At 49.2% G+C, this 18,434-nt stretch overlaps 2 protein-coding genes across 4 annotated transcripts; one reads left to right on the top strand and one right to left on the bottom strand.

Moving 5' to 3' along the window:
* Positions 1 to 94: 94 nt before the first annotated feature.
* On the bottom strand, positions 95 to 4,995 carry Apobr (apolipoprotein B receptor). Of its 2 annotated transcripts, none has more exons than XM_034488904.2 (4): positions 4,151 to 4,326; positions 1,347 to 3,842; positions 996 to 1,261; positions 95 to 901 (listed from the first exon to the last, which is right to left on the bottom strand). In XM_034488904.2, exons 1-4 carry the CDS (start codon positions 4,205 to 4,207, stop codon positions 832 to 834), a joined length of 2,889 nt encoding a protein of 962 aa, XP_034344795.1. In that variant the 5' UTR covers positions 4,208 to 4,326; the 3' UTR covers positions 95 to 831. The 2 variants fall into 2 exon arrangements, with proteins under 2 accessions (XP_034344795.1, XP_076798602.1); XM_076942487.1 differs by lacking the exon at positions 4,151 to 4,326 and adding an exon at positions 4,874 to 4,995 and having other exon boundaries at positions 96 to 901.
* A 791-nt stretch (positions 4,996 to 5,786) lies between these two features.
* Positions 5,787 to 17,051, top strand: Cln3 (CLN3 lysosomal/endosomal transmembrane protein, battenin). 2 transcript variants are annotated; one of them, XM_034487874.3, is made up of 16 exons: positions 5,787 to 5,932; positions 6,132 to 6,232; positions 6,389 to 6,467; positions 7,376 to 7,472; positions 8,227 to 8,298; positions 8,682 to 8,761; positions 8,865 to 8,950; positions 9,889 to 9,961; positions 10,046 to 10,189; positions 11,616 to 11,728; positions 14,143 to 14,189; positions 14,267 to 14,335; positions 14,417 to 14,472; positions 14,588 to 14,681; positions 16,495 to 16,635; positions 16,719 to 17,051. In XM_034487874.3, exons 2-16 carry the CDS (start codon positions 6,187 to 6,189, stop codon positions 16,836 to 16,838), a joined length of 1,317 nt encoding a protein of 438 aa, XP_034343765.1. In that variant the 5' UTR covers positions 5,787 to 5,932; positions 6,132 to 6,186; the 3' UTR covers positions 16,839 to 17,051. The 2 variants fall into 2 exon arrangements, with proteins under 2 accessions (XP_034343765.1, XP_034343764.1); XM_034487873.2 differs by having other exon boundaries at positions 5,802 to 5,932; positions 6,110 to 6,232.
* Positions 17,052 to 18,434: the final 1,383 nt, after the last annotated feature.

Below are 18,434 nucleotides of genomic sequence, written 5' to 3'. Positions count from 1 at the left end.
TTAGACCAGGCAGGGCTTCACTAGTTCCCAGCCCTAACCCAAGAATTTAAAAGCTCTCCAGTCCTTACCAGATATTTATTTCTTGGATATTTATTTATTTTTAGGAAATGGTTTATTTATTGTTTGATTCTTGAGTTAGGCCACCATGCTGGGTGCCTAATAAAGCTGTCCAACCCAGTTTGTGTTTCCATGTCTTTTCACAGGAAGGTCTGACACCCAAAGAACAGGACAGTTTGGGAAAGAGTCAGGGTGGGGGGAAGCGTTCAGCCATCCAGAACCCCTCTCTACTCCTATATTCTTGGAGTTCCTGGGCAACGTTCCCCAACTCTGGCATGGAGGTTAGCATAGTAACCTGCAGAGTTGTGATACTGAGCTGTCATTTTGGAAACTCAAAGCAACTGGTCTGTTGCCCGTGGCCATGGACTCTAAGTGGTGTCCCTTGGCCCCTTGAACCTCTTTCCTTTGAGCTGGCTTCCACTCCAGAGGTGTGCTATCTTACACAGCTCCCTGTGGGGCTCCATCATGATGGGTAATTGGGAGGCAGGTGATCATACAGGGGAAATTTAGGGAGAAATAGTCTCCCCAACCCTGTCTTCCTTGTCTTCTGAGTAGCTGAGACAGAAGGGAAAGGAATCCATGATCGATGGCAGTGGAGCAAGTCCCCCACTAACTTAATCAGACTTCTTAGATTCAAGGTCTTCATAAATATCTAGTTTCGATGAGGTCCAGAGGGTGTGCTCCAGTGGCTGAGGGAGTCAAGAGGAACCGGGGTCCAAAAGAGCCTTCAGACCCTCCCTTAGGAGACCTCTCTCATTAGGGCTCTAGGCCCTGTCACTGTGGCTTTGGCTGGCTCAGTCGGGCTTGCAGCTCCTGCATCATGCCAGGATGAGCGAAACCAAACCTGTAGAAGGAACAGGACCCATGGGAGCCCTGGGAGCTGGACCCCAGGTTCCCACAGCCTCCTCACCATCCCAAGCAGGCCCCCCTGTGCCTACCCACGCCCCAGCACTTTTCTTCTGGCTGGCACTGGAGTCCCTTCAGGCTTTGTGGCACTTAGCTCTGGAGTTTCCTCTAGCTGAAGGGGGGACTGCTCAGGGAACGGCCGCTCCTCCTGGGGTTGGGGACTGGGAGGGTCACACTGCGGCTCAGGAACAGAGACTCGACGGAAAGAGGGCCTTGAGCGCCGCCGTGAGGAACTTCGTGAGAGAAGCACACGACTCCGAGGGACAGAGACATCCAGGCGGGACCCAGGGAGTAGGGCCTGCAAGGCAAGGGACACAGAGGTCTGTGGAGAACTGACTTCCAGATTCTGCTTGTCCCTCTTGGGGCCCTACTGAAGCCCTCACCTCATTCCAGCTGCTGTGAAAATCCTCTGGGGCACCTGCTGTGGCCTCAGCCGATTCTGAGGGCCCAGGAACAGCTACTGTGGGGATTTGGTGTGTCTGCTGCCCCTCCTGGCCGTCCACACCAGGATAGGTCTCCTGGATCTCTGTCTTCTGTGCTTCGATCATGGCATCCTCTTCCGCCAGTAGCTTTAGGATCTCGCCCTCTGCGCTGTGGACCTTCCGCTCTCGTGACTGCCCTCCCCCAACCTCTTCTTTGGACAGCATCTGATCTCTTAGGAGCCCCTCGGTCTCCACAGTGGCTATGGACCCCTCTGCTCTCTCTGCCTGGGAGCCTAAAGTCACACCATCTGTCCCTCTTATTTCTTCTGCCATTACAGATGTCCCCATCTCTGCCTGCTCCCCCTCTTCAGTCCCATCAATTTTTTGGATATCATAACCAGACAACTTCTCCTCTGCTGAGCCCTCCAAGCCAACTTCCTGCCCGCTTTGTTTCTCTGTAGCCTCCTCCAGCTCCATGTCTCTCCCAACCTCCCCTTTGCCCTCGGAGTACCAGGCTTTCCCAAACTCCGTTTCTGGAGCCAACCCAGCTTCCCATTTTGGCCTTTCCTCAGCACCCACAGTCCTAATACCCACAATAATCTCATCAGCCAAATAACTGGTCTGTGTATCCTCACTGTCTTGCAGGATCAGAGCCACCTCCTCCAGTCTCCTCTTCCTGCAAGTTCCATCAACTTCCCAAGGCACTACAGCCTCCTCCTCAGAAGCCTTGTTTTCTGTGGGCTTGGATTCCTCCACTGACTGTCCAGTCCCTGCCTCTGATCCTTGGCTTTCCTCCAGATCCTGGTTAAGTGCTATGGAGATCAGTTCCTCCTCTCCTCCTGACCCGAAGACCTCTGTCTGTTGAGCCTCCTGGCCTCCTTCCTCCTGGACCTCCACTGCCTGCTCAGTTGCAGTCTGTTCCTTGCCTGCTTCAGCATCTGCTTTTACCTCCGGGCTATTTCTGCTGTCCACACTCCTACTCCAGTTTCCCCAGGCTTCTAGCTCAGGACCTGCAAACCCCACAGGCCTAGGATATTCCTTCAAGCTTAGCATCCCCTCTGGGCTCAGGTCTGGAGCTCCACCAGTCTCTTCCTGACCCTTCTGTTCTTCCTCAAGTTCTTCAGTCAAGGTCTGGAAACCTCTCATCAGCTCAGGGTCCAGTCCTTCAGCAAACTTTACTCTCAATACCTCTGGTGTCATCTGAGCTGCTTCACTCTTCTCTTGCACAAACAACTCCTCAGTCCTGGCTTCTGGAGAGTCTTCCCAGTCAGGCTCATCTTTAGCCTCCGTATCTAAGACTAGTATAGCCTCTGTGGTCCAGGAGCTCCTTTTCTCCCTGGAGGATTCTTCTGCCTGCACCTCCTCTTCCAGACTCATTCCATTATCCCTGGTGGCCAAGTCTTGCCTCACCTCTTCCTCAAAGCTGTCCCCTGTGTCCTGGTCTCCCACAGCTCTGCTTTTGGCTATCTGGCCTTCAGTTATCTCTCTGGTTCTCTTGGCCTCCAGGGTCTGGATCGGAAGCCTAACTTCAGCCTCTCTCTTCTCATCAACCTCATCCTGCTGGTCTTCCTTGCTAGCCTCTTCTAGGACCCAGACTCTCCCAGTAGCTTCTGGGGTGTTGTCTCCTGGGTCTGACCCACATTCTGCTTCCTGAATTCCCAGGCTATCAGCTCCCTCCCTGCCTGAGACTGTCCAGGCCTCTCTACTCAACATGGCCCAGTCCTCAGACTCTGTTTCTGGGCATTGTGTCCCCTGTACCCTTGCACTTTGGCCATCCCTAGTTGAGACCATCCTCTCTTCTTCTTTGTCAGCCCCTTTGGCACCAAACTGCTCGACTTCGGCAATTATGCCTTTGGTCACCCAGTCTATCTCTTTGCTGTCCTCTGTCACATTCTGCCCCTCAGTGCCAGCATTCCCCTCAGGCTCTCTGTGCCAGGTTGCCTGTGACTCCACCCCCCTGGCCATTCCTGGCTCTGCGGCTCTGATCACCTCCTCCTCTTCTTTCTTCTGTTCACAGGTTCTCAGCAGCTCTCCACTGCTCGATTCCTCCTCACCATGCTCCCAGATCTCCTGGGCTGTATTACTGTTCTTGTCTCTGTGAGTCCCAGGCCCTGCCTCAGGCTTTGGTGGGACACTTGGCTCCTGGCCCCTGGCACCCTCAGCTGCCTTCCTGGACCCAGTGTCCTGTCTTTCTGCTTGGGGCCTTGCGGAGCTATCTGCTCTCCACCCCCACATCTGTTCACCAGCTAAATTTCCTTCTTGGCATCTTATAGTCTCTTCAGGTGCTCCTGCCCTCTCACTCTGGCCACTTCTAAGTCCCTCCAGTACCTCCTGGGCTTCCTCCTCTACCACCTTCCCTGCAGTCACCTCCCCCAGTTCCTCAGCTGCCTGCGTCTGCCTCTCTACTGTGGGGACTGTGTCTCCTATGAGGTAGGACACAAACGCACTGAAGGAGTCCTAGAAGAGAAGAAAGAAGAGTGAAGGCACTCAGGGGAGGTCTACCCACTTCCCCAGAAGTAGTTCATCAACAAAGACCAGGTAAGGACAGGGATCTGGAAGTCTGCTAAGGGGCCGAGACAGGGCCTCACTTGAGGACATGGATGCATTTGTGGAGGTTGGAGATTGAAACCCAGGAAAGGATGGGCTAGGAGTCTGGCTGACTGTAGGAAAGGGGGCTCGAGAAAGAGAAGAGGCTCTCAGGGAGGAGGAAAGGTGAGATTACAAGGAATGGGTGGAAGTTTCTGGTATCTCTCTGCCCCTCTCACCAGTGCTCCCCTCAAAGCCTGATGTAGCCCAGGGAGACGAAGCCGGAGAAAATCCATCCTGCAGGTCTCTGTGTGTCCAGAAAGCTCACAATGACCATCCGTCCCCACCCACGAATGCAAGCCAGTCCTCCCCAGCACCCAAGACACTTCCTCTTCCCCTGCCTCTCCCTGACGTATCTCCACCCCAGGCCCTGTGCACCTCCCCCATGCTCTTGGATGACTTCATAACAGGCAGGGGAATGGCTTAGCAGTGTCCAGGTGACTCAGACTCAGGTGCACATCTGGAAGTAAAGGGCAGAGGATTGGGCCAGAAAGGGAAAAAAAGTGGAAACAGGAGACCTTAGAATTGGGTATGGGGGAGGAGGCATGTGGCAAGTGCAGCCTGTGTGACTCAGGTCTTGTATTCACACCTCAGCCATTTCCGGCTCTTCCAAGCCACAGCCTTCAGTGAGAGGAAGCTAGGGTTTGTGGTTCCTGATTTATCTGGGGAGAAACAGTAGAAGGGCGGGTGAGACCAGTGGAAGTTCTGGCTTCCCATTTCCAACGCGTTAAGATTTTTCTGGGGAAGAAAGGTCTGGATTGGTGCTCCATTGCCCATATTCTCACCTACAGTTATTCTTGTACTGTGGTCATTTGTCACTCACAGCTTACTGTGAGTTCTCTAAGGACAGAGGCTGCAGAATTTCCAAAACCCCGCATGGGTGGTAAGATCATTTTACTCACTGGTTGAGTGATCTAGGAAGAGCACCACAGGAGGGCATATTTCAAACAGCAATCTTAATGACGGGTGGTTGAAAAGACCTGGTAGAAGTGGGCAGGGGCTGCTGGAAGCCATAGCAGACAATAGGCTTGATGAAGAATGGTCAAGATACTGCCCTACCACCAAATGGAAGGTAAGGGAAGGACTCCTTATTTGGGACTATGTGAGGTGACGTATTCCAACTGTCTTCTCAGCCTCATTCTCCTAACTTCCAATTAGGACAAATACCTGACACCACAGACCAGGAAAAAAACGCTCATAGCAACTTGCTCAGTGAACTTAGCACCTCTGCTCTATTTCTTACTGCTGAGTCTCTGAAGTCAGCTAAAGGTCTAGCCTCCCTTAGCACAGGGGGGGAGGGGACCTTGGTTTTCTCATATGTGAAACCAGGGGTTGGACTACTTTCTTAGTATTTGTTAGCTCTAGGATAATATGGCAAAAGAAATTTCATAACTTCGTGAATATTGCCATAGATAATTCATAGAAACCTGTTTGGTGGGTGTTTATCTTTTAGCTTTCTAGACAATCGATCTACTATCAGCTACTTCCCAGATTCTTATTATAGGTCTTTACTATAGGTTTGCAAGGACAACAGATAAGAAGACTTGAGGCTGGTCGCCTTTGCTTCCAAGCGGAACTTGTCCTTGGGACGTTGGGTGGGGTGGTGGGACAGCAGCAGCCAAGTAGCCATATTTGTTTCAGGCAAGTAAGTGCAGTAGGAAAGAAACTGAAGCTTCCCGCGCCATGACTAGTACTGGCAGGTTTGGTCCGCGTCTAGAGTGTCGCTTTTCATGGCTCTACATGTGGCTCCCTTCGGCTCCAGTTCAAAATCAGTGCTTCCAGGGATTCTCCCGAACTCTCCTTTCACTCCCGGAAGTTTGAGAAGTCCAAAGACGAAAAGGCGAATAAAGGACCCGGAAGTAGGGAGCAACCTCCAAGCACGTGATGGAAGACGCACGGATACTATCACGTGACCTTCAACCTGCTCTTCTACCTTGCGGAGAGTTCAGCTGCTCTTAAAGGTACAGGCCTGGACGGGAACTTAGCTTTAGAGGGGCAGGGGGCGTGGTCAGACTGGTGGGACGTGGCTGAACACTAGCTGGAGATCTGGGAGCCTTTTGATGGACAGCAGTGTATAGCAGACAGTGGAACCTGGGACGGAACACTGGGCGTTGATCCTTCGCACCCACCTGTCCCAGACTTTCATCTGTTTTCTTGAAGCTAACTCCGAACACACGCTGACTTTGGGCCCTTTGGGAGACCCAAACTCAATGTTATGGGAAGCTCTGCGGGCTCGTGGAGGCGCCTTGAGGATTCGGAGAGTGAGTACTCTCGTCGGTTGCCTTGGGAATGACCACCTCTGCCCCGCGGCTCTCCCAAGGAGTTGGGATGCTGGCCCTGCCCCTTCCACATACGGGATAGGCGGGGCCTTCGTGTACCCGAGTGAGTGGTGGGTCTTGCTTTCTCTCACCTCCCAGGGGAGGAGACCGACTCAGAGCCCCAGGCCCCTCGGTTGGATAGTCTGAGTGTCCTTTGGAAGAATGCGGTGGGCTTCTGGTAAGTGGTCTGAGAGTTGTGCAAAAGTAAAGTGCAATTGGAGCAAAGATGGTGAGAGCCAAGTTGTGAAAGGCACTTGAATACAGATACTGAATGAACTGTGAACTTCCTAAGTTCCATTAAATTACCACCTACCTGTTGACCAGATCCTCTGTATCTGTAGTGTTATTTATTAAATGTTTTCTTCCAACCAACTCGGATGCAGCAACTCTGGTTTTTTGGTTTTTGGTTTTTTCTCTTTCTTTCATCTTTCTTCCTCTCCTCCTCCTCCTCCTCCTCCTCCTCCTCCTCCTCCTCCTCCTTCTTTTCCTCCCTCTTCTTTTTTGGCACGGGGGTAAGGTCTTCTTCAAACTCTACAGGCAGTAGAAGCTTGCTTTAAATTTCTAATCCTCCTTTGCCTCCCAGGTGCTGCAGTTACAGACCTACTGTAGCACCATGCCCAGCTCAACCATTGTTTTTGTTTGCAGTGTAAGGTATTAAAAGCAGGTCCTCCCAGGGCTCATGAAGTGCTGTACAAGTGAGTTCTGTCCTCAGCCAATCTGCTTTTTCCAAGCACTGAGAACAAGTCTGGGAGATGACAATAAGAGCAATATGCTCTGCTGTTATTTTGACACCCTTGAGGTCCGCAGGTGAAAACTTGTCCCCGTTATGCACAGGAATGCGCTTGGTATTTCTATTGTACCGTAGTGTATCCATTGATGACAAATGCCAGAGGAACAGAATTTTAGTGTGAGCATAGAAGAAATGGTGCTTAGGAAGAGGTCTTGGCACTTGGCCATGAGCTGGTCTAATCTCAAGGTCTGTTTTGATAGTGGAGAAGGAAAAAAAAGTGTTTGAAGGATACAGGCAAGGGAGAGATCTTTAAGGACTGTAGGTGGACAGAGAGTGAAGATCTGTCCTCATTCTAGGATCTTGGGTCTTTGCAACAATTTCTCATACGTGGTGATGCTGAGTGCTGCCCATGACATCCTTAAGCAGGAGCAGGCATCTGGAAACCAGAGTCATGTAAGTGAGCCCCGTTCACCATCACCATATGGTTAGTCCCCATGGGAATACTAGGGACTCACTCGCCCAGGGCCAGAGGTCCCCTGAAAACCTCATAAAGTAGCTACGGGTAGGATCAGGGAGCTAAAGGTCTTAGTCTCCTACATCCTCATGGCAGGAGGGATCAAAGAGAGCAACGGGGACCAGGTTGGTGAACTCAGATAACTGGCTGGGTAAGACCTTATTTTGTGGTGTGCTTTGTCCCTGTGCCCTGTTGACATCTGAGGTCGGGTGACTGTTGTGAGTCTGCCTGCATGTTGTAGAGGTTTGGTAGCATCCCATGCCTCTAACAACCAAAAGTGACAGCCAAGAATGTCTCCAGATGTCACAAGTGCTCCTGGCAGGTAAAATCACCTGGTGGAGAGCTTTTTGAGTCAGTAAGCTAGAGCATGCAGTCCCTAAGAGGCACGGCCTCCACTTTGCAGGTTTAATAGGGAATTTGACCCAAGCTGAGATTTTTCCAGAAACCCAGATTTCTATATGAATGCTCTTAAATATGGTACATTCATCTTGCGAGGGTAGGGGGGCTATCTTTGACCTCTGGGCCATTAGTTTGAGATGTTTATAAACACTGTCCTTCATTGTGGACATAGAAAAACTAAGGCCCCAAGAAGCCATGCCTACCCACAGCTATTGTGAAGTCTGGACAGAGCTGGGACTGAGCCTTGCTTAGCCTCCTGTCTCTTTGTAGGAAAGACTCTCTTTTCTTCCATAGGTGGAACCAGGCCCAACGCCCACGCCCCACAACAGCTCATCTCGATTTGACTGCAACTCGATCTCCACAGCTGTGAGTACTCATGTGAGGTCCCCATGATCCTTGCCTTTGCATCCTCATTCCCCTGCATCCAGCCTTGACTGTCGGGAATTGCAAGGATCAATACTTTCTGTAAATGGTAATTATTAGCTCAGGTAGCCGTCATTTCTACCCCCCACCCCGCCCCCCATAGCTTTGTGAATGAGACACTGTAAGCTTCCCTGTTTAGGATGAGGAAACTGAAGCTCAGAGCATGTAAATATGCCCTGACACCCATCGGAGAAGCCCCAGAGCTGGGAATGAACCGAGATCTATCCAACTCCAGAGCATGGACTTGCAGCAGCTCTCACTGGCTGGCTCGTTTGGGAAGGTTGTCTTGGGAGGGTCTAGACTCTTACCATCTTCTCCTGTCTCAGGCGGTGCTCCTGGCAGACATCCTCCCCACCCTTCTCATCAAACTCCTGGCTCCTCTTGGCCTTCATTTGCTGCCTTACAGGTGTGGGTCGGGTTGGCAGGAGGAAGGCAGAGTGGGAGGAAGCAGGAGTCTGGAAAGCCTCAAATGGAGGTGTCCTTCTGAGTTCCTCCCCATCTCTTCTCAGCCCCAGGGTGCTTGTCAGTGGAGTTTGTTCTGCTGGAAGCTTTGTGCTGGTTGCCTTTTCTCAGTCAGTGGGGTTAAGCCTGTGTGGTAAGTACAAAGCTGGGAGAGGTTGATGGGCCCAGAGAAGCCTCAACCGAGTGATGTGCAGGTAGTCTCCCCAGCTTCCCAGAGTAAAAGGATATGTCTGTAACCCCAGGAGACTGCTAGTGGTGTTGGTATATGTGTGCACATGAGAGCTCGTATACACACACAGACACACATGCACACTCGTGCTTGCAATTCTATCACTTGGGAGACTGAGACAGAAAGCCTGTGAATTTGAGGTTAGTCCTGGCCACATAGTGAGTTCAAGACTACACTAAGATGCACAGCAAAGCTGGGCGGTGGTGGCGCACGCCTTTAATCCCAGCACTTGGGAGGCAAGGCAGGCGGGTTTCTGAGTTCAAGGCCAGCCTGGTCTACAGAGTGAGTATCAGGACAGCCAGGACTACACAGAGAAACCCTGTCTCGAAAAAAACAAAGCAATAACAACAACAAAAAAAGATGCATAGCAAAACCCTATCTCAAAAAAAAAAAAAAAAGAAAAAAAGAAAGGAAAGAAAAAAAAAAGAAACAAAGAAAAAAAAAACCAAAAAAACAAGGAGAGGGCCAGCCCGGGCTGATCTACATAGCAAGCTCCAGGCCAGCTTGGACTACATCCCGAGACTTCTAGAGCTTCCCTAACCAGAAGTGAGCTCTAGGAACAATTTGGAGGGTGTCAATAGGAAGAAATGGGGGGACTGAGTATAGATGGGGATGAGCAGGGGTGAATAATTGGTAGTTAACTGAATGAAGATTGGGGGTACAGTCTCGGAGGACATGTGGAGGAGGATGTGGCTCTTTCAGATGAGACCCTAGCCTGTTGAGTCTGTTCAGTGACAGATCTATTCTTGGCCCTGCTGAGCTGATAGCGATGAGGCTGTAAACAAACCACTGGGAACTGTGGCTTTCAGTTAAAGGTCACCGTATGCTGTTTGTCCTCCCAGGAGTAGTTTTGGCCAGCATCTCATCAGGGCTAGGAGAGGTCACCTTCCTCTCACTGACCGCCTTCTACCCCAGGTAAGCAGCCTGGACCGGGAGGACTGGGAGAAGTGTGCCTCCCGCTGGCTTCCATCTTCCTGAATGCTCCTGTGTTCTTTTCAGTGCCGTGATCTCATGGTGGTCTTCGGGTACTGGGGGTGCAGGGCTTCTTGGATCACTGTCTTACCTGGGGCTCACCCAGGCTGGCCTCTCCCCGCAGCACACCCTGCTTTCTATGTTGGGGATCCCTGTTCTGCTGCTAGCCAGGTGAGTGTCCTTAGGCCCAAAGGATGAAAGATGGGAGGAGGAACTTGGTCTTAATCCAATCTTCAGATCTCTTTAGCCTTGTTGTGAAGGGGTGTGGATTCTGGACTCTCAACACCCCTCAATTTGAGTCCCAGAGTGAGGGTGTTAGCTGTATGACTCTGGACAACTTCATTCTTGACCCTCAGTTGTCTCTGCCTCACAGTGGTTCTGTCTCATCCACACAGGTAGGCCCCTGAGACTGGAGCTGGGACTGAATGCACCTCAGTTTATTTGTTCTGTGTGTGTTTGTGTGTTTTAGAAAACATTACTAAGCATTGTATAGTGGTACATGCCTTTCATCCCAGCACTCGGGAGAGAAAGATTAGTGGATCATCTTGTAGCTTAGGGCTGTTGTGGGGTATCCACCAGAGAAGACTGCTCAGACATGGGTTTAAGCCAGTGGAAATACAATTAGCCACCTGGTGACTACACTGGGTGTTCAGGATCCCAGTGTAGCCCCAGCCTTTCTCAGGGTGAGCTTTCGAGTACAAAACCATGTCCTGGGTTGACATACTTCAATTAACAAGAGCAGTTAGCCAGAAATGGAACTACCAAAGCCAAAAAACAAGGTTAGTACATTCAGAGACTGTCCCTGAACTGACTTTGATAGATTAGGCCTTTGTTTTAGTTTTGGCAGGTGGTGCTGTCTATATATTGAATTTTATAGTTTGAGTGACACTTCTATTGGAGTGAGTCGTCCTAAGGCCAGGGGCCTATTATAAGGACAAGACTATCTAAAAAAAAAAAAAAGAAAGAAAGAAAGAAAGAAAGAAAGAAAGAAAGAAAGAAAGAAAGAAAGAGAAAGAGTCAGTGTGTGTGTGATGCCGAACACCCATAGTCCTGCACTTGGGAGGTGAAGCAGAGGGCTCACATGTTCGAGCCTACCTAGGACCTAGAGACCCTGGCTCAAAAATAAATTAGATAGTTGAATATATGGCAAATGCCTTTAATACAAGCACTCAGGAGGCAGGTGGATCTCTGTAAGTTTGAGGTCAGCCTGGTCTACATCTTGAGCTCCAGGCCAGCCAAAGCCACATAATAAGACCCTGTCTCAGAAAAACGAAATAAAGAAATCCCCTGGGTAAACTCCATCACAAAATGAAACAAAAAGACACTGAGTATGAGAAAGGGCCCTGTGAAGTGGGAGAGGTCACAGAGTGTGGGGACAGGTCGGGTGAGAGTCACAGAGTGCAGTGTATACATGTATAAAAATGTCAAGGAACACATTTAATATATGCGCTTGTGAACCTGTGAAGCTCTCCCAGCACAGGTACCTGGAGGCTGGGAGTACCCATGCAAATGTGATGGTCCTGGGAGGGCGGGGCCTGCAGGACCTCTGGGGCCTTCCCACAAGAGCTCCCTGACTCGATTTTCCATTCCACCCCAGCTATTTCTTGTTGCTCACATCTCCTGAACCCCTGGACCGTGGAGGGGAAGACGAGGCAGAAACTGCTGCCCGGCAGCCTCTCATAGGCACTGAGACCCCAGAGTCAAGGCCAGGTAGGATACAAAGGCCCTCCCAGGGCCACTTTCCCCTTGGGGTTTTGATCTCAATGGTGGACACAGTTGAGGGAAACAAGCTGCTGGGCGTACAGGTTTGGGTCAAAGCAGTCGTGTGTACTTACTAACTAGTGACTACATGCCAGACATTCCGATTGCTGGGAACGGTGGTGCTCAAGATGAAGAAATGAGGGCATTTTCACAGGACATAAAACTCTGATGGGGCCCAGAGGGGTGGTGCATGCCTTTAATCTCAACACTTGGGAGGCAGCCACAAACAGATCTCTCTGATTTCAAGGCCAGTTGGCCTTCATAGTAAGACTTTGCACAAAAGTAGAAAACAACAGTTTTTCTGGGATGATTAAGGGATCTGCTTTTCAGAAGGTCCTAAGTGTGATTTTGTTGTTGTTGTTGTTATTTTGGTTTTTTCCTCAAGGTTTTGCTTATTTGTTTTTAAACAGTCTCTCTGTGTAGCCCTGGCTGACCTGGAACTCACTTTGTACACAAGAATAGCCTCAACCTCACAAATCCACCTGCCTCTGCCTCCCAAGTGCTGGGAGTAAACGCATATGCCACATACACCTGGCTAAGATTTATTTTTATATTTGTGTGTGTCTGTGTGTGTGTTTGTGAACCTATACCATGGATGGCCAACAGAGGGCATCAGATGCCTTGGAGTTGCAGTTACAGGCAGTTGAGCTGGCTGATGTTGCCAGGATTCAAATTCTGACCCCCGTGGTTGAGCAGCCAGTGTTCTTTTTTTTTTTTTTTTTTTTTTTTTGTTTGTTTGTTTGTTTGTTTGTTTGTTTGAGGCAGGGTTTCTCTGTATAATATTGGCTGTCCTGGAACTCACTCTATAGACCAGAACTCAAAAATTCTCCTACCTCTGCTTTCCAAGGGCTGGGATTCCAAGGGTATGTGCCGACACTTAAGCCATCCCTCCAGCTCTGGGAAAGGCTCTACTTAGTTATTTATTTTTGTAATTATTTGTCTGTTTTTTACAGACAGGGTTTCTCTGTGTAGCCCTGGGTGTCCTGGAACTCACTCTGTAGTACAGGCTGCCCTCAAACTTTCAGAGATCCATCTGCCTCTGCCTCCCAAGTGCTGGGATTTAAAGGCACCACCACTGCCCTGTGATTTTTTTTTTTTATTTTTATTTTATGTACATTGGTGTTTTGCCTGTGTGTATGTCTATGTGGGGATGTTGGATTCCCCTGGAACTGGAGTTACAGTTGTGAGCTGCCCCGTGGGTTCTGGGAATTGAGGACCTCTGGAAGAGCAATCACTACTCTTAACCACTGAGCCATCTCTCGAGCCCCCAAGAGAACCCCAACAACAAACCATTTATTTCTGAGGATGGAGTTGCTTGGGGAAGGGCATGTACACAAATGTGAGGTCAGACGTTCTGAGGATTGAACTCTGTTCAGACTCAGCCGCAAGTGCCCTCACCACTGAGTCATCTGGTCAGCCTAAGACAGCCTTTTGAAGGACTTTGGGTTGAAACTTGGCTGTCAAGGTGTCAGTCCTGTGAATGTCTAGGTGAACATGTTCCAGGCACAGCTCAGGGTGAGGCCTTATGGGGGAAAAAAAAAAGGAGGCTTGTTGAAGTAATTATTTAAGAATGGTCGCAGGTCAAGCCAACTATCTAAGCTGTAGAGGCTCTGCCTGGCTCAGCCACCATGTTGCGTGGCCAGAGGTCACATTTGCACCACAGCTAGAAACGGCCAGCCAGAAACACCAGCCCTGCCACCCACGAGACGCCAGCGTGGGAGATGGCTCTGCCAATCTCCCATGCTGTCTCCGCAAGGCTGAGCACTGCCCAGACCGTCCCGCCAACCACGTGGGCCCAGTAAGAAAATGAGACTCTAATGCTTAAATTATCTAAAGGCTTATATATTTAGTAATGATCAATAACAAGATGCCCTTACAGTCGGAGGTGTATCCCAATACCCAACCTAGATATACCAACTACCTTTGACTGCTACAGACAAGCAAACATCAGCCTCCATGTCCCTCTCTCTTGTTTTCTGTCTCTCCCTTAGCTCCTCCTCTTCCATCTCCTACTCCTCTCTTTCCTCCTCCTCTTCCTCTCCTTACTCCTCCCACCTTAGCTCCTCCTACAGAGCCTAGCTATTCTAGAAACAGAAAACACGGTCAGAGAGTCTGGGATGGAGTCAGCAGATAAAAGGTGTACATTGATCTACAGTCTTGCTTTAAAAAAAATCAGTTATATATGTATTCATGTATATATACATATGTACATAGCATGAAGTTTACCGTTTTTAGCAACTACTAAGTGTGCAACCAGTGGCATTTAAATCCACACACTGCTGTGCTGGCTGGTTGCTTGCTGCATGCTGGCATCTAGCTAAGTGTTGAGTGTGCAACTTCTTCCCCTCCTCCCTGCTCTGTAGGTGCCAGCTGGGACCTCTCCCTCCAGGAAAGGTGGACAGTGTTCAAGGTCTGGATGGTGGCTGTGGGGGCCCTGTGAGGATCCTCTGCCTCCTGCCTTTCACTTACATCTCCTGACTCTTCCAGGGTCTCTTGCGGTACATCATCCCTCTGGTGCTGGTCTACTTTGCAGAATACTTTATCAACCAGGGACTTGTGAGTGAGGGGTGCTGGGGAGGGGGTGTGGGAGGAGAAATAGGACTCCATTTGTCTCCATTTGTCTGTTCTTTGCTGCAGTTTGAGCTCCTGTTTTTCCGGAACACATCCCTAAGTCACGCTCAGCAGTACCGATGGTGAGAGAAGTTGGCAGGTGGGCATTGGGCTGGGAGGATCCCTTGATGTTGGCGTCCTGGGGTTGACCCCAAAGGTGCCCTGAGAGCTTCTTCCTCCTCCCTGCCCCCACCTTAGGTACCAGATGCTCTACCAGGCTGGTGTGTTTGCCTCCCGCTCTTCTCTCCAATGTTGCCGAATCCGGTTCACCTGGGTCCTAGCTCTGCTCCAGGTACCGAGTCCCTGCTCTGTTTGCTCACACCCACCTCAGTTCCCCGAGTCCCTTACTCAGCAGACGGTAGTGTATCCCAGCACTCCTAAGTACAGTGCTAAACGCCAGTGGGGCTCCATATAAAATGTATCATGGCATGAAGAGGAGCCAGTCGCACTGGTGGGTAAACACCAGCCTCTGTACTCAGTAGCTCTGTGGCTCAGAGCCTCTCATGAGCCTCAGATTTCCTATCAGTACATGAGATGTAGTAGTGGAGCAGGGTGTGTACCTCAGTGGCAGAATATCTGCCTAGCCTGTCGGGGCGTGGGTGCCATCCCTAGCATTGCAGAAATTAAAATATTTAATAGCCGTGGGCAACGCCTATTTCTCAGTGTGTTTGTATAACAATATTGAGGAAAAAAAGGAAGAACCAGGTATTGTTTTGATTTATTTTGGTTTTGGTCTTTTCTGCTTTATTTTTTTCCCTTTATTTGTTTATTTGTTTGTTTTTGAGACAGGGTCTCGCTGTGTAGCCATGGCTGGCCTGGAATCTGATATATAGACCAGGCTAGCCTGGAGCTCACAGAGCTGCTTCATGAATGCTGGCATTGAAGGCCTGTGCCGTTCTGTCTGTCCTTTGTTCTTTGTTCTTGTAGTCATCCTGACTGAACCTAGGGCCTTGTTCATGCTAGGTCAGTGCTATTTGTTCTTGAACATCTTAAGCCCTCAGACTTTTATTTATTTTTTTATGATTTAAATAATTGTAATTAGATTTATATTTATTTATTGGTGGGAGGGAGGCACTTGCCAAGTCGTGTGTATGGAGATCAAAGGACAGCTTGCAGGATTGGTTCTCTTTGTCCACATGTGGGTTCTAGGGATGAAACTCAGGTCACCAGGTCTGGATGTAAGTCCTGTTGCTGAGCCCAGGTCATCATAGTAAAGCTGGCCTTGAATCTATCTACATCTGAAGCCCACAGAAGCCTTGAACGTTTTTTAATTTATATATACATGAACCTTTGTCTACATGTATATATGTGAACCACCTGTGTGCCTGGTGCCCATGGAGGCCAGAAAAGGTGTCAGATCCCCTGGGACTGGAGCTCCAGATCTCTGTGAACCGCCATGTGGGTGCTATGGGAGAACAGCAAGTGCCATTAACTACCAAGCCGTCTTTTCTGTACTCTTGACATTTGCAGCTAGATAATTCTGATATGTAACTTGCTGTCTTGTGTGTTGTGGGTGTTTAGCAGTATCCCTAGCTAGATGCTGGTGAGACATTGTCAAATAACCCATTGACCTCAGTGCAGTAATTAGGGGAGAATAGGTGCTATTTTTGGGGGAAGGGGGTCCCTTGGGTGCTGAGGATAGGACTCTGGTAGAGTATTTGCCTATGAAGCACAGCTCCTGTGTTAAATCTGCAGTGTGTGTGTGTGTGTGTGCGCGCGCACATACACAGTAGGAGTGTCTAGGTGTGATGATTCATGCCATTAAAAAGAAACAAAAAGACAAGAAGGAGAGGAGGTGATGATGACCATAGTGGGAATGACCGTGGTCCAACTGAGAGGTCACCAGTGATGGGAAGCTGAAGAACATTCTAGACTAAGAGTGACACAAACAAAGGAAGGGGAGGAACCGACAAGGCATGTGAGGATGAGGATGGGGCCAGCAAAGGCCCACCAAGATGTCAGGGTCCCACAGGCCCAGCTGGGCACTGGGATCCTACACAGCCCTCTGCTTTACCAGCACCGCCTGTAACCTGGCAGCTCTGAGACCTGCTGCCTCCCTGCTGTTCTGTTGCCCAGTCTCAAGCCTCCCTTCCCTCTGCCCACAGTGCCTCAACCTGGCCTTCCTGCTAGCAGATGTAAGCCTGAGCTTCCTGCCCAGTATCTACCTCGTCTTCATCATCATTCTGTATGAAGGGCTCCTGGGTGGGGCTGCTTATGTGAATACCTTCCACAACATTGCTCTGGAGGTCTGTGTCAGTTGGACAAGGGCTGTGGCTGGCCTTAAGAGCCTTGTAAATGGAAGCCTAACCCTTGTTCTTTGCTCTCCCAGACCAGTGACAAGCACCGAGAGTTTGCCATGGAAGCTGCCTGTATCTCTGACACCTTGGGAATCTCCCTGTCAGGGGTCCTGGCCTTGCCTCTACATGACTTCCTCTGCCACCTCCCTTGACATGAGTTGCTCAACACACACTGACCTGCAGGCACATGAACAGATGGCACTTCTGCTCTGCCACAGGCCTTCCCTGTGAGACTCCAGAGTGGGAAGAGCCACAGTCCTGCCCTACTTCAGCAAGGAGCCCCATTGTGTCCCACTCCCGAGCTGGCCTCAGGGAGTTTTCTCCCACCCTCTGCCCTTCTAATAAATGCCTATTTTATCAGTTTACTCTTTGTGCAGTCTCTGAAACTGAAAGCTTATATAAGTCCACTGTGGAATATATGTACTTATGAATGGATAAGTATTTCAGACAAGGTGCGGCACACATCAGTAATTCCAGCCCTAAGCAGACCAGGGAATACAAGTTCATGTCTGACCTGGGATATATATCCCCAAGGACTAGGGATATAGTCCAGTGGTAGAATACTTGCCTAGGATGTTCTAGACTCTCAGTTTTATTCCTGGAAAACAATTCAAAAGCAGTTTATGCTGATATAAGCCTCTCCTCCCAGTATTGGGGAGGTAGAGACAGGAGGATCAGGAGTTGATGGTCCTCAGCTACGTAGAAAGCCAAAGTCAGCCTAGCCTCTTGTTTAAAAATAATTCCATTGTATATTTCTGGCTTCTTTATCAAAAATCAAGTATCCATAGGTGTGTAGATTCATATCTGGGTCATCAATTCCATTGATCAACTTGTCTGTTTTTATGCCAATACCATGTGGGTTTTATTAGTATAACTCTGTAGTAGTGCTTGAAATAAGGATGGTGATACCTCTAGAAGTTCTATTATTGTACAGAGTTGTTTTAGCTATCCTGGGTTTCTTGTTTTTCCATATGAAATTGAGTATTATTCTTTGAAGATCTGTAAAGAATTGTGTTGGAATTTTGATGGAGATTGTGTTGAATCTGTAGATTGCTTTTCCTAAGATAGTGTAACGCCCGAGCTGACCCACGTTGGGCGGCCAAACTGTAATGGCCTGCTCTGTTCCGCAGGTCCGGGTCTAGCGAAAGAGAGTGTGGGGCAAGCAACAGGAAGAATGGAGACAAGACAGAGGGTCTGATCAAGTCTCAAGTCTCGTTTATTGTGTCTCACTTAATGTCTCTCTTATTGTCTCCTTCTCATTGTCTCTCTCATTGTCTCCCATATTCTCTATTGAAGGGAAATTTATACGGGGTATTTATAGGCTTTTGCCATGTGCCTTGTAGGTGTGGATACCACATGTGCCTTGCGGCTGGGGGCAGTAAACAGCAAAACAAAATATGTGGGATATCAGAGTGTGCTTCAGCTGTTGTAGGCTGTTGAAAAACAAGTCTCATGTCAGGGTATATGGCTTGAGATGGTTGCAAAGCTGATAGCCGCTTTCTGCTAAAAGTCGGCTCCCAACAAGATAGCTAGTTTGTTTGTTTGTTTGTTTGTTTAATGTTTTTACTATGTTAATCTTACCTATCCATGCGCATGGGAGATCTTTCCATCTTCTGATATCTTATTCAATTTCTTCAATGTCTTTAAAGTTTTTATTATATAAGTCTTTCACTTGCTTGGTTAGATTGACTCTAAGATATTCATAGAAGAGAAAGTGGGTAATAAACAGCCCTGAATGCATGTCACAG

This window comes from Arvicanthis niloticus, chromosome 1 (assembly GCF_011762505.2).
Source record: "Arvicanthis niloticus isolate mArvNil1 chromosome 1, mArvNil1.pat.X, whole genome shotgun sequence".
Taxonomy (NCBI): Eukaryota; Metazoa; Chordata; class Mammalia; order Rodentia; family Muridae; genus Arvicanthis; species Arvicanthis niloticus.
Note: the sequence above shows the minus strand (reverse complement) of the source record. Positions and strands in the feature narration are given on the sequence as shown.